The sequence below is a fragment of the Apodemus sylvaticus genome, chromosome 11 (assembly GCF_947179515.1).
Source record: "Apodemus sylvaticus chromosome 11, mApoSyl1.1, whole genome shotgun sequence".
NCBI classification, from domain to species: Eukaryota; Metazoa; Chordata; class Mammalia; order Rodentia; family Muridae; genus Apodemus; species Apodemus sylvaticus.
The window spans coordinates 98,678,487-98,692,370 of NC_067482.1; the positions used below are offsets into that span (position 1 = coordinate 98,678,487).

General features: G+C 43.8%; 1 protein-coding gene across 3 annotated transcripts in view; it reads left to right on the forward strand.

Moving 5' to 3' along the window:
- Positions 1–10: 10 nt before the first annotated feature.
- Positions 11–13,884, forward strand: part of Pus10 (pseudouridine synthase 10) — a 65,763-nt gene continuing 51,889 nt past the window's right edge. Inside the window, exons 1-4 of one of the 3 annotated variants that reach the window (XM_052198296.1) lie at positions 11–272; positions 2,181–2,321; positions 5,054–5,302; positions 5,776–5,862. In XM_052198296.1, coding sequence (XP_052054256.1) covers positions 2,196–2,321; positions 5,054–5,302; positions 5,776–5,862 — 462 coding nt within the window. In that variant the 5' untranslated portion in view covers positions 11–272; positions 2,181–2,195. The other 2 variants (XM_052198298.1, XM_052198297.1) reach the window with 2 other exon arrangements.

A 13,884-nucleotide genomic window follows, 5' to 3' on the forward strand; every position in this document is an offset into this window, starting at 1 on the left:
TGGTGGGGGGTGGGGGGTGGGGAGCGCGGAACGATCCTCTTTTCTCTAGTTTGGATCTCAAATTTGAGTAGGGGCTCATCGAGATTTCTGGCAGCAGCTACTACGACCTAAGTGCCGCGTCCATCGGAGGCTCCTTTGCGGGTCGACCCTTTAAGGCTCGCAGTGAAGCCCCTCGCAGGCTCGCGTTCGCAGAGCTAGTTGGAGTACAAGGCTGCTAACCGGACAGCCTTATAGATCACCGTGCAACAAGACGGGGTTCATGCATTCCTCCGGTGAGGGACCTGGTACTTTCGTTGTAAAGCTCTGGTTTCCTTGGGGAACACAACGGCTGGGCGCAGTACGTGCGCTGTCTTTACTCTTCCCCATTCCCACCCAGGGCGGAAAAGGGTTAAGTCTCGGCTGCCGCATCTTGGGAGAAGGTAAAGCCTCGGAAGTAGGGGGTCAGGGGTTAGGGAGTGGGTGTCGAAGAGGCGTGGCTGCAGCCCTTTTTGTTTGTTAGCCAGGTGGAGTGAGTGGGAAGTTTTTAGAACCTTAGCAAATAGAGTTAAGGGCTTGTTTGGTCAGAACAGGTTTTCCCTTACGTTTCCCATACCCCATGCCAGAGGACGGATTGTGCCTGTGCCAGAGGAAATGCGTTTAAAAAGATCTTAATGGTGTGAAACTCAAGACTATCTCAGCTATACTCCCTCTCCCCGGTGCTTTCTTTTCAATATATATTGTAATTATAAAAAAGGAAAAAGGAAGAAAAAAGCAATCCTTCCTCTCGGTTTGATGAGACTGGTCTAGGTGTGTGACACGTGGAGAAGGGAGTCAGTCCCTTTAGAGATTCTCACTCCTGGGAGGGACTTCTGTTGCGACTTTTCAGTTCTTTCAAACAGCAAAACGTAACAGCGGAGATCCTCTTTGAAACACTTAGTGTAAGAGGTATTTCTCAGGGCTTATTTTCAAAGATAAATCCAATATCAGATCACAACCCATTTCTTTTTATGAAATCCTACGATTTCATTTCATCGAGAAGAAATAACCCATCTAAGAGGTCTATGTCCTCATTTTTATGGTAACTGAGGCACGATTACTGCCAGGTGAAAGGGGGTTACAGTTCTTTACTTTGATTATTCCCTCTCTGTCTCTGTCTCTGTCTCTGTCTCTGTCTCTGTCTCTCTCTCTCTCTCTCTCTCTCTCTCAGAACAGGTTTGGCAATTCTTATCAGGTTTGGGAACTTTTCAGAGCCTAGAGATGGTGGTGGTTGTTTCTTGGCTTTGTATGATACCTTTATTCTAGTGAACTATGGGGAAAGAACATTCAGTCCTTATGCCAAAAGGAAGAGCCTAAATTTGAGTGTTGTTAATTAAATCTAGAGAGAAGGTTTCATTATTAAGAATCCTTTTAAAGAGCTTACTGATTTGTGGGGTTTTTATTTTGTTTGTTTGTTTGTTTGTTTGTTTAGAGGAAGATGTATTTGCTTCTCTTTTTACTTAAAAGTTAATTCTGTATTGAGTCAAATATTTGATGTTAACTAACAGAAACAGGAAAAAGTAACTAGTCAAGTTTCTCAGTTAGAGGACTATGACGATCCCTCCTCACTCCCCTTCTTTCTCTCTAGAGTCTCACTCAGTATGTAGCCAAGGCTGGCTTTGACTATTTAGCCCAGGTTAGCTTTGAACTCATGGAGATCCTCTTGTTTCAGCCTCTTGTGTACTGAAATGATAAGCATGAGCACTTACACCTGGCAAGAAGATGCATTCTTACATAACCATCTCAGCTCCTCAGAGACTCTTTATTGACATTAAAATAATCGGTTAAGTGGGCTGATGGAAGGGATTCCGGAACTCAAACACATACTTTACCTCACAGTTTCTTGATTTTTTTTAATAGAGTATATCCCCATATTGTAAATACTTACACTTAAAAAGTGAAAGGTTTACACAGGCAACCCTGAGTGGCCCCAAGTCCTGAAAGTTTTTAATGTCATGTCCAGAGCAAGCTTGGCTTTCTTTGTTCCTGTCCGCTGCAGCCCACATACTCACATAGTCAAGTTCATATTTTAGAATATAGATATGACAAGCAGGTTTTGAAGAGTACAAAATAGAACTTATCAAATGAAAGCTTTTCTTTTTTAAGGGCATATTGGTATGTAGCTGTAAAATACTGAAACTGCCCATTTTGTCCCTCTCTTCTAGTTGTAGTGTCTCGCTATGTTTCCGCTGACTGAGGGGAGCAGGCCTGTAGCACAGCTGTTGTTCAGTTCCGGCACCTGTCCAAGATGCATCTTCAGATTCTGTGGTGTGGGTCTTCCCGCACCGTACAAACACCCAGCCAAGGTATATTCTTTTTAAATTAAAGGATTTTTTTTTTTTTATACTTTGGAATGAATGTCACTAGCTTTGAGTACTGTGAGTAGTCTATAACTCCACTAAAGAAGGAAGACTAATAAAATTATTCCTACAAATGTAATTTTGAAACTGCAGTTACATTAAAAACTGGATGTAGGAATATAGTTGGTTTTCAAGTGACTACTGTTTAACAGTTAGTGTAGAGAGAGATCTATGGTGAGATTTTTTTGCTACATTTAATATTTATGTAGACATTTTATAATAAGCATCTAAACATCTTGTAGTAACAAGATATTGCTTCTCATATATATTAATATTATATATATATACTAAAAAATAATAGAGAAAATTTTAATTTTAAAAAACATAACCAAACTAATTTTCTATTTAAAAGAAGAAATCAGGGCTATGACCTGGCCTGGCCTGTTGCTTTGCATTAATGTATATGAGAAGCAATATGAGTATGATATGAGTGTTCATATAATGTATGCGTATGTTGTGAGTGCTTGCCTGTGTGTTTGTAATAAGTTCTCTCCTTCCACCATAGACTCTGGGAAATCAAACAGGTTGTTAGACTTGTGTGACAAGTGCTCTTACCTAACAGGCTGTGTTGCTTGCCTGGTTACCAGTCCCTGGCTGTGTATTACCACACAGCCTTCTGGTGCTGGGATAGAGCCCAGTGTTCTGTCATTGATCCATGGCCCCAGCCTGCCACTTGATTCACTCAGTGAAGGGGATACGTTCTGAGAAATGTGTCCTTAGATGACTTTTTGCTGGTGAGAACTTGATGGTGTATATTTAAGATGGCTGTAGAATTATTAGGCAGTGCAATCTTAAGCACAGCTGTGCAGTCTGTTGTTGTCAGGAGCATTGTATGTTACCTGGCTTTGTGGGAAGCCTTTAAAAACAAGTGCTTATTGAAGCATTATTCCTGATACTAGTGACATAAGAAAAGTCAGCTAGAGTCTCACTGACGGTAATCCCCAGGGAGCTGTGCCATTGAGTAGAATAACATGCTTGTGACATATGGTTGATACCAACAGGGACATTCTTTTTTAAGGCAAATACTTGTATACATGTGTAAATATATACACTCATACACACTAAGTTTTTTATTTTAAAAGTTGCTAATAAACTATGCCGCAGTCACTATCATTTTTCTGTCATTGTGTAGTTTCTACTATATTAGAAATACAAACAGTGCCTAGAGTGCGTCTAATGTTGCTACATGCCAAGCTCTCATTTAATCCTTGGTAAGTACATGCTGTGATTGTCTCTATTTTCAGATGAAGCGACTGAAACACAGAGAGGTTAAGCAGCCTGCCCAGAGTTAAACAGCTTTTAAATGAGGAAGCTAGGAATTGAACAGTGTGTTTGAATCCAAAGCCTAGAATTTGGAGCTAGAAGACGTGGATTTGAATCTCAGTTCCACCACTGAGCTTCAGTTTACTACTGTGTACATGGGAATGGTGACACCTTCTACCTCATGGGACTTTAAGGGACGTTATCAATGATTAAGTATGCGAAAGCAATCAGAAACCGGGAATGGTACCTAGGCAGTGACAGTTGCTGTGTGTGTCAATGCTCAGCCTGTATCCAGCTTTCTTTAAGCTTTCTTACATTCTCTTTGCACACATGTCTCTCTCTCTCTCTCTCTCTCTCTCTCTCTCTCTCTCTCACACACACACACACACACACACACACACACTGAGATGGAATCCAAGGCTTCATGCATTGAGCAAGTTTGTATTTCAGAATTCCTAGAAAAAAAGCCGTAGTGACTTGATTACTCCTGAATTGCTATAAACCAGTGGTGTGTGAGTCCCTGTTGTTAGTCTTCTCCATATCTTGTTCTGAGACATGTATTATCCTAATACGCTTGCATTACTCTTGGGTCATGGGTTTAAGATTGTAGCTATACATTAATTCCAAGGCAAACAACTTGGAATTGTTGTTTTTTTGGAATGGTTGTTGCATTGCTCTCCTAAAGGCAGGTTAAACAGGCTGAGATCTCAGTTGTCTTAAGTGACGAGGTGTATTGTTAACTTTGGCTGTGAGGACCAGCAAAGGTTCCAGTCTCTTAGAATTTAAGAGGTGTTTCTATCACAATGCATTGCCACAAGCTCATATTTCACAATTCCTAGAAAGCCAATGCTGTAGTCACTTGGTTATCCCTGAATTGATAAACCAGTGACATGAGTTCCTGCTATTGGTCTTCTCTTGTTTTGAGACAGTGCCTTATTATGTAGCCCTAGATGTATTGAACTCATAAGCTCTCTGCTGCCTCTGCCTGAGCCTGCTCTGTGGGATCTAGAGGGTTGGGATCCAGGACATGCAAGGCAGGGCAGTACATGCCTTTAATCCCAGTGCTCAGAGGCAGGGAAGGTTTCTTGCGCAAAACCAGTTCCTGATTACTCTGAATTTATTATTAATGTACTTAATTCATACACCAATCAAATGCCTATTACATATGTGATTTTTTTTTTCCAAAAGAATTTTATAAATCAGTGAAGCTAAAACCCTGACCTTAAGGAGAAAGGCTCCTCCTCAACAAAATTACAAATCTGGCTATTAGTTCTATTGGGAAGGTCGTTCACTACTAGTTAAAACAAACAAACAAAAGTCAAAAGTCATCACACTTGGCTGACTTTCACACTTCATTGTGAGACCTTCAATGCCACTTTAAAATGTTATTGCTTTTTCTCTTACTAACTTTTCAGGAGCTGCTCAATGAGCTACAAAAATTTCTAGAACCAGAAAAACATGAATTAATTTTGGAAGTTCCAAAGCCGCCATTGAAGAAAATTCGTTTACATGAAGATGGGATTGATAATCTGAGTGAAGACGGAAAGGAGGGAGTCTCTGTTACTGAAGACGCAAGTGTGACTGCGAAGCCTTCGAAGATGAGCGTGTGCAATGTTTGCTTAGGGATTCTTCAGGGGTTCTGTGAGAAGGGGTTCATCGCAGAGGTAAACACCCACTCCTCAGCAGAGCTGTGCTGGTAGATGGGGCGAGCAGTGAAGCTAGAGGTTTCCCACACACCACTCGTACACACTGACATTCGTGCCTGGTCGCTTTAACCAAGGTGGTCACTAACATCTCTTAATTTAAAAAGGCCAACTATTCTGAAATTGTCGTATGAACATACTGCAAAATTATTAGAAACTGACACCCAATGTGTTGTCCTGAACCTGCCAGATGTGCAGGGTCAGAATCAACAAATACTTAATCTCACAATGTGTATGACGAGCTTGATGCTCCAATGTGGAAGGCTTTGGTTGTCTTTGTTTTGGGCATGTGCTAGACCAGCGCAGGACCACTGAGCCTCAGCCCCAGCTCCTCACTGGATGATGGGAAGCTGGGTAGTGTCCGAGAAATTTTATTATTAGAGCCATATTTTCAGGAATTCTTAGGAGTTTACCTATTCTTACTACTCTTTTAGGTTTGCCAGAAAGTTGAAGCCTCTGGGTTTGAATTCAGCAGCGTGGTTTTATCTGTCTCCTTCCCGCCGCAGCTGTCGGTGAGAGAGGTAAGGCCATCGACCCACGTCAGAGCATGTGTAAACTGTGCTAGGAATTTCTAATTTCTAAAACACAAGCAGACAAAAATGGGAATGTAAACTCGGCACAGAGGCTCACACTTGTAACCTCAGTACAGGGTGTGGAAGCAGGGTGGTAAGGAGTTCGAGGCCATCCTGGACACGTTGCTGCCGTGTTGCATGATGGGACCTGAGCAAGAGTGGCCAGACAGGCCTCGGATTCATTACACAGGTGGCTTTGAATAAATTCGGGGTGTTGCACGTTCAGAAACCTTTACCATTGTCAGTTTTTTCTCGTGACCCCTCCACATTCCGCTTTCTGACTCCAGGTGTGGTTGTTACCCACAGTCTAAAAGGCTACACTGATAAAAGTCACACTGAGCTGAAAGGACATAATTTGAGAATTTTTTATTTGAAGTGTCTTCTAGATACTGGGTCCTAAACTTTGAATGCATCTAAGGTTTATTCACAGATAGGCATGCTGGCTCCTACCTGCAATACCAGTACTCAGGAGCTGAGGCAGAAGGATAGCCAGGTGTTTAAGCCCAGCCTGAAGAGTTTCCCAAGCACTGTCCCAGAGATTTGTATGTATTTGGGCAGGTAGGGCTTAGGAATTTGCATTCTAAACAGCAAACTCACCAGTGCTATTGTTACAAAGACTACATTGAGGAATTAATACTCTTAAGATTTTTTTTTTACATTTTTATTTTGTTTTGATTTTACATTTTTATTTTGTTTAATTTGTGTGTATTTATTTTGTTTAATCTGTGAGTATGCCTGTATGTGTGGTACCTGTGTAGACATCAAGACAACCTGCAGTAACTGATTCTATCTTTCTGCCATGTGGATCTGAGGCATTGAACTCAGGTTATCACCCTTGGCAACAGGTTCCTTTACCTGCTAAACCATCTTGCCAGATCAAAATTAAGAATTGAAAAAATATATATCTATATATTCTTGAGAGTGGGGAGAAGGGCTGTAAACTTTGGACAGGTGAATTTCAAACAATGCAAGAAAAACTGACATAAACATCTGCCTAAAAGGTATGTTATAAGTTTTAGGAAGTTCTGGGAAAACAAATTTAATTCAAACCAATAAAAGAAAGTTATTGGTTATTATTATAACCAATAAAACTTTTGAGAAAAATTCCCATAAATATTGGGAAGCATGGCCCTTATGGTGGTAGTGCATACCTTTAATCTCAGCACTTGGGAAGCAGAGGCAGGAAGATCTCTGTTAGTTTAGATCTCTGTAGATTAGGCCAGCCTGATCTACAGAGTGAGTCTAGGACAGCCAGGGCTACACAGAGAAACCCTGTCTCGAAACCTTCCTTTCCCCCCTCCCCCCCTGCCCTTCCCCATTGGGGATTTGCACCTGTAAGTTCAGCACTTGGGAAACTGGACAGGATGATTGCTGTAAGCTTGAGGCCAGCCTGGACTACATAGGAAAGCCTGTCGTAAATAATTTTAAAAGTGAAAATGAGGATGAGGTCTATGCCTAAGACAAGAGGATCCTGAATTCATCTAAGGTTAGAAAGAGGGGTAGGGAGAGGAATATGCATTTTAAAATTTTATTTTGAAAAACTTAAAGTATTGTTAGTAGCCTGGTGAACTCCTTGTTAAGTGTTGCCCAAATTGAACTACCAAGTTTTATTTTGCAAAGTTAAGATTAGTTATTAAAAAAATATAAAGCCAAAATAGAGTCATATTAATGCAAATATTAGAGGGAGGCTCAGCTCTATTAGAATTGCAACCAAAAAACCAGGCTCTCCAGTGGCCTGCAGACGGAGTGGAGACTTGCTAAGGGAGATTTGCATTGTTAGGTCAGGAGACAAATGAAGCAGGAGACAGGCCTTCGTGGAATGGTGTGCACTGCTGATCGATGGGGTCTGAAAACCTTGCTTTGCTTTTGGCCTTTCTGTCAGGGAAAAATGTGATCTTCCTCAAAAAGAAAAAAACAAAAACAAAAACAAAACAAAATATAAACCAACCAACCAACCAAACAAACAAACACCAGAGTTTTGGTTCTGCCAAGTGACACTTTGCTAAGTGGGCTCACGTCTTCTGGCATGTCTGTAGCATGTGGTGAGCTGGCAGAGCTTGACTGAGCCTCAGCCCGCTGGGTGGCCTGTCTCTCTCCTAACCCTGATTTCCTGTAAGTGGCTGAACATGGGCAGGGCCTGAGTACAACTGACTGGGTTGTGCTGGACTGTCTGTGTCTGAAAGGAGAGGACGGGTGACTAGTCCCAAGCTGGACAGGGTTCTTAAATACGGCCTCAAGTTCAGCCTCGGGAAACTCTGCTGAGGGAAGATGTTAGAATAGATGTTGTTACTTTCTGTCTTCCCAAGTCCTAGTCTCCAAAAGTAGGACACAGAGCCCTTTGATGGCGCCTGCACACTGGACACAGCATCCCTGAACTGCAGGGGCCTTCCTGGTGTGCTTCAGGGCTCTCCTCCTCTCTTCATCCATAGCTGTGCTAGTGAAGATGCATGTGAGCCTCCCTGTGGGCTACAGGACCCAGGGCTGGGAGTGCAGCAGGGTGTAGGATGGTACAGTTAGTTCACAGACGAGCTTATGAACTAGAAAGGTCTAAAAGCACGAACTAGTAAGAATAAACATGAGTTCTTGTGCCTGAGTTTAAAAAGCAGTTGCCAAGTAAAGGAATGATGTAATGTGTTTGCAGAGATGCCTCCCAAGTGTCAACTTTAAGTGTGGAGTTGCTTAAAGAGACAGTAAGCCAATCAGATGACGGGATGGGATACAGTGTAGCTGATATTTGGCTTTAGGTCCACTGGGATGAAGAGGTGACAGTTGTCTTCGGTTAGTGCTCCTGTTCTTGGAATGCCATGTGTCCGAGGAGGTTTGTGCTTTAGAAGGAACAAAGACAAGTGGGAAGGCATTCTGGTTAGTCTGTATTCAGAAGGTAGGCTCAGGATGGATAGAATTCTCATCCCAAAGGATTTACCAGAATGCATATATTTTTTGACACAGATTAAACCAAGGACAGGCAGCCACCAAGCTGAGATACATGAAAGGATGATCATCTTCTTTTTCCATTTATTCACTCACTCACTCACTCACTCACTCACTCACTCACTCACTCACTCTGCATCCCACTCACTGCCCCCCAGCTGACCCCCCAATCTTCCCCTATCCCCACTCCCTTTCTCCTCTGAGAGGGTGGTGTCCCCCCTGAGTATTCACCCGCCCTGGCACATCACGTCTCTGTGGGCTTATCTCCCTTGAGACCACACAAGGCAGCCCAGCTAGAAGAACACATCCCAGGTACAGGCAACAGTTTTTGGGACAGTCCCGCTCCAGGTGTTCAGGACCCACATGAAGACTGAGCGGCACATCTGTTACATATGTGCAGGGAGGCCTAGGTCCAGCCTGTGTGTGTTCTTTGGTTGGTGCTTCAGACTCTGAGAGCCCCAAGGGTCCAGGATCGTTGCCTCTGTCGGTCTTCTGTGGAGTGCCTGTCCCCTTTGGGGCCCAATCTTTCCTTCTCATTCTTCCATAAGAGTCCCCAAGCTCCATCTACTGTTTGGCTGTGGGTGTCTGCATCTGTCTGAGTCAGTTGCTTGGAACCTTGGAACCTCTCAAAGGACAGCCATGCTGCGCTCCTGTCTGCAGACGTCACAGAGTGTCATTAATAGTGTCGGGGACTGGTGCTTTCTGAAAGTTTCTCCACAGCCCCCATCCCTGCATTTCTTGTAGACAGAATACATTTGGGGTTGAAAACTCTGTGGTGGGTTGGTGTCCCAGTCGCTTCACTGGGGTTCCTACCTGGCTAGAGGAGATGGCCTCTTAGGGGTCCATATCCCCAGTGCTGTGAGTCAAAGTTAAGTTCTCCCGCATTGGTTCTTGGATGCCTCCCTTTTCCCAGGTCTCGGTCACATCCTGGAAACGACCCCCACCTCCTCACCCCATCAGTTGCAGATTTCCATCATTCTCATGGCCATTCCCCTCCCCCCCATGTTCCTCCCTGTCCCGTTCCCTTCATCATCCCCCCTCCCAGCCAGGTCCTCCCTCCATCTGCCTCTTATGACTATTTTATTCCCTCTTCTAAGTGAGATTCAAGCATTCTCCCTTGGGAGATCTTCTTAAAGCCCTTTGAGCTCTAAGTCCAGCATAGTGTTAAGAAGCCCTTCTGTTTAAATGCCGCTGCATTCCTTCACCTGGGAGTCTACATTCTTTGACTTCAGATAGAGAGGGCAATGACAAATTCATGATTCCAGCCAGTGAGCTTGGTAATCCCGGAAGTTTATTGGGATTACTTACTGGATTGTAGGTGACTCAGGCAGCTATGTTCCTGAAAAGCCACCTCAACAAACAGAATGACCTGTGAGAGGAGCTTTGGAGGCTCCCGTACAGCCTGTGCCCAGCGTCTCTACCCAAGAGCCTCTTGCCTTCCTAACTTGTTTGCTCTCTGGTGGGGACCTCATGAGTCTTGTAACTTTTATGAGCTTTCAGAAGTACTGTGAAGTGACTATTTCTTTTAAAATATTTAGTGTGTGTGTGTGTGTGTGGCATATGTCACAGTGTGCCTGTGGAAGTCAGAGAACAGCTTACAGTACTTGGTTCTTTCCTTAAAATATGTGAGTACTAGAGACCCACGAGGCTCTCTGGCTTGGCCCCGATCCCGTCAGCTGCCTGACGTCCTTGCCAGCTCGCCTGTCCATTCTGTGAGCCTCCTATTACCCTGCCCTGTTTATGAGAGGATACGTCCACCCCAAGGGAATGCCTGCACAGTGTGCTTCCCTGTCCACTGGCCTTTACACTCTCCGGCCCCTTCTTCTGTGATGTTCCTGGGGCTTGGGGGGAGGGGCAGTGTAAATGTGTGGTTACCATCTTCTGTGTCTGGCTGAGCCTTGGGTGCTGTGCCACACAATAGACACTTATTCTCAGCTTATGCAATAACTGTCTCCCATCGCAAAAGGGGCATTTCCTCCCATCAGTGAGGCTGAGAGCAGCAGTCTGGGCGTAAACACAAATGTTTGGAAATCAGTTTGAGAGACACCTATGTGTTTGATGAAGCACTGACAGCTCCCCATTGTGGCCTGTGGCCTCCTCAGTCATGACTATGTGTCCTGGGCCTGCAGCACTGTTCCGGCTTCCTTCCTGTGATGGGAGCCTTAATCCAGGTGGACTGTGCTGCCGCAGCCACTGCTCTGCTCTCAGGATTGGCTCTGTAAAGCCACACCACAGCATGACAAGGATTATGGAGGCTGCCCCAGACTGAACTGGGAAGTCTTGGTCATTCTTTGAGGGTTCTCTTTACCAGCTGAGTCCAGCAGAGGGCGGTATTGTACCATCAGTTGGGTTCATTTCCACCTTACAGCTAGTGTATGATGACCCCTTTGTTCACCCTAGTGACCTTAAATGAGTTATGTTGCATCATAAATGTTACTCTGAGCATATGAAACAGCATGTTTCTCAATGTGCAGTATGATATAGTTGGAGTTTTGTTTGTCAGATCAAAATGTATTTCTTGTCTCCATGTTTTATATTAAATACTCTGAATTAGTTAATAAAAGTCCCGATTCTGCAGCAGCACTCTTTGTTTTATTTAAGAAATTATGCTTTCTTATAATTTCATAAATTAATATTTTTAAAAATTTGTTTTATTTAAATTTGTGGTCTCCTTAACAGTTTGGATCTGTTACTCTCATTTAGGATCTGAAGAAAATAATGAATTCCTTTGTCCTAAGAAAGCAGAGACTCACTTGGCGTGGTGTAATTCTTGTAATCTGGCACTCAGGAGGCTGCGAGGATTGTGAGTCTAAGGCTGCCCAGGCTGTGCAGTGATGCCCTATATTAAAGGGAGTGCCGAGCAGGAGAACTAGAAGTCCTTACTCAAAGTTTTGCGAGCATTTACAGGTCGTGGATTTATTGGACTTAGATGCTTTGGTAAGGTCTCCCTGTCTGCTAGTGTCCTTACGTGTTCTAAAGGATGGTGGTTTCTGTTCTGTTAGTCCACAGATCAAGTGCAGATACAGGAGCCACTTGTTGTTGATGTGTGTGTGTGTGTGTGTGTGTGTCTGTGTGTGTGTGTGTGTAGGCCTGAGCTGGCTGTCTCATGACTTAGCAGTGATATTTTCTCCTTTCTCTTTATTTTCCATACTTTTTCAACTTAAAATTTGTATGGCAGACACCCCTCTTAGATATATAACACCCCAAAGGTCTACTTTATTCTGCTGTCCTTTCTGAACTTAGAAAGGCAGGTTTAAAGATTGCCTTAGCATCGATGGCCCCTGATAAGTTGGTTATAACTTTGTTCAGTCTCTATGAGGTCCTTGGTCCAGGGGTTTTAGGTCTGCAGGCTATGTACCTGCGTTCTAGTGTGTGTGTGTGTGTGTGTGTGTGTGTCTGTGTGTGTGTGTCTGTGTGTGTGTGTGTCTGTGTGTGTCTGTGTGTCTGTGTGTCTGCCTGCGAAGAAGCCAGAGGTCAACCGTGGAGTTCTTCTGGAACTTGAGACAAGTCTCTCACTGACCTGGGGCTTGCCCATTTGGCTGGCTAGACAGAGCTCCAGGAACCCACTTGTCACCACTGTAGGTCAGCAGGCCTAGAGTTTTTCTTTAGTTCTGGGGATCAAACTCACATCCTGGTGCTTTTGGTGGCAAGCATTTTACTGACAGGCACTTTTTCAGCCTTATGGGTTGCAACTGTGTCTGTGTGATGTGCAGTTGCACACAGCCTGTTAGTGCACACTCCAGAGGAGGGTTTGGGGGCCCTGTTGCTTTGAGACAGCCTCTAATTGAATCTGAAACTGGATAACAGTCAGCAAGCACCAGCAAGCCTCCTGTCTACCCTTCCCCATAGGACTGGGGTTACCCATTCATATGCAGCACAGTTGGCCTCTTAAATAGGTGCAGGGATTTGAACTCTTTACTGCTTGAACAGCAGTGCTCTTGCCCACTTGATCATCTTTCCAGTCCCCAGGCTACAACTTTAAAATCCTTCATAGCACACAAGTCTGTTTATGCAGCCACCAACACATACAATATTGCACTTTTGAGAGACATGGAGAAGGCAGGGAGGTGACTCAGCAAGTTAACACTGGTTCCCAAGGCCAGCGCCCCAAGTTCAGTTCCTTGGACCACATGGTGGAAAAGAGAGAACCAGTGCTCACAAATTGTCCTCTGACTTCAACACACACACCATGGCATGCACAGATGCCCATATGCACACACATGGACACACACACGAGAATGCAATGATAGTATTTGAATGTGTTTTCTTGCTCTTTTCAAAACACTGTAAAGCCTTGTTATCTCTTCATCCTGTGAATTTATGTGTATTTGACTTTACCTGATTGCTTTGGCTGCATGAGAATCACCTTACGTACTTACATTGTTTTATAATCCATTTTAAATATGCAAAGCCTTAAGATTCACTAGGGTGTTTTCTTACATGTGTATTGTACTTTGTACTAATTCCAGCAGTGCTCAAGTAGGGCTGGACCACTATGGACATGTACTATATATGGGATCCAGGAATGCAGTTGAAAACATAGCCAAGCATGTGTTTGAAATGATTAAAGACTTACATTTCCTTTCTAGTTTTGCCTTTTTACTGGCCTATCTTCAGCTGGTATAGGTGGAGAATGAGCAAGAAGGGAGAGGTTCGTTGCTATGGGTTTTCACCATGTGGAGGTATCCACGGGCTGCATTAAGAACAGTGAAGTCTACTGCTTTGATTTGCATGTTTCTATACCTGTGAATTATCTCACGGCATCTTTAGAACGGAGTCGGAATCCGTGGTGTGTAGAACTTAAAGGCAAGCACGATGGAGCAAACCCCTTAAGCGTGTCTCTGTTGGAGGTGCCACGTTAGCACACGGCCACTTGCCAACTGTGGAGATCCTTATGACACGGTTTCCCAGTGCATTAACTGTTAGGACTGTGGTCTAGTGTGCTAACTTTCAGAAAAAAGGAACTTCTAATTTAGGCTCTTCCTATCTCTGATTTGAATGACAGAGAAGTCATGTCAACCATCTTTTAAATTTTTTTTT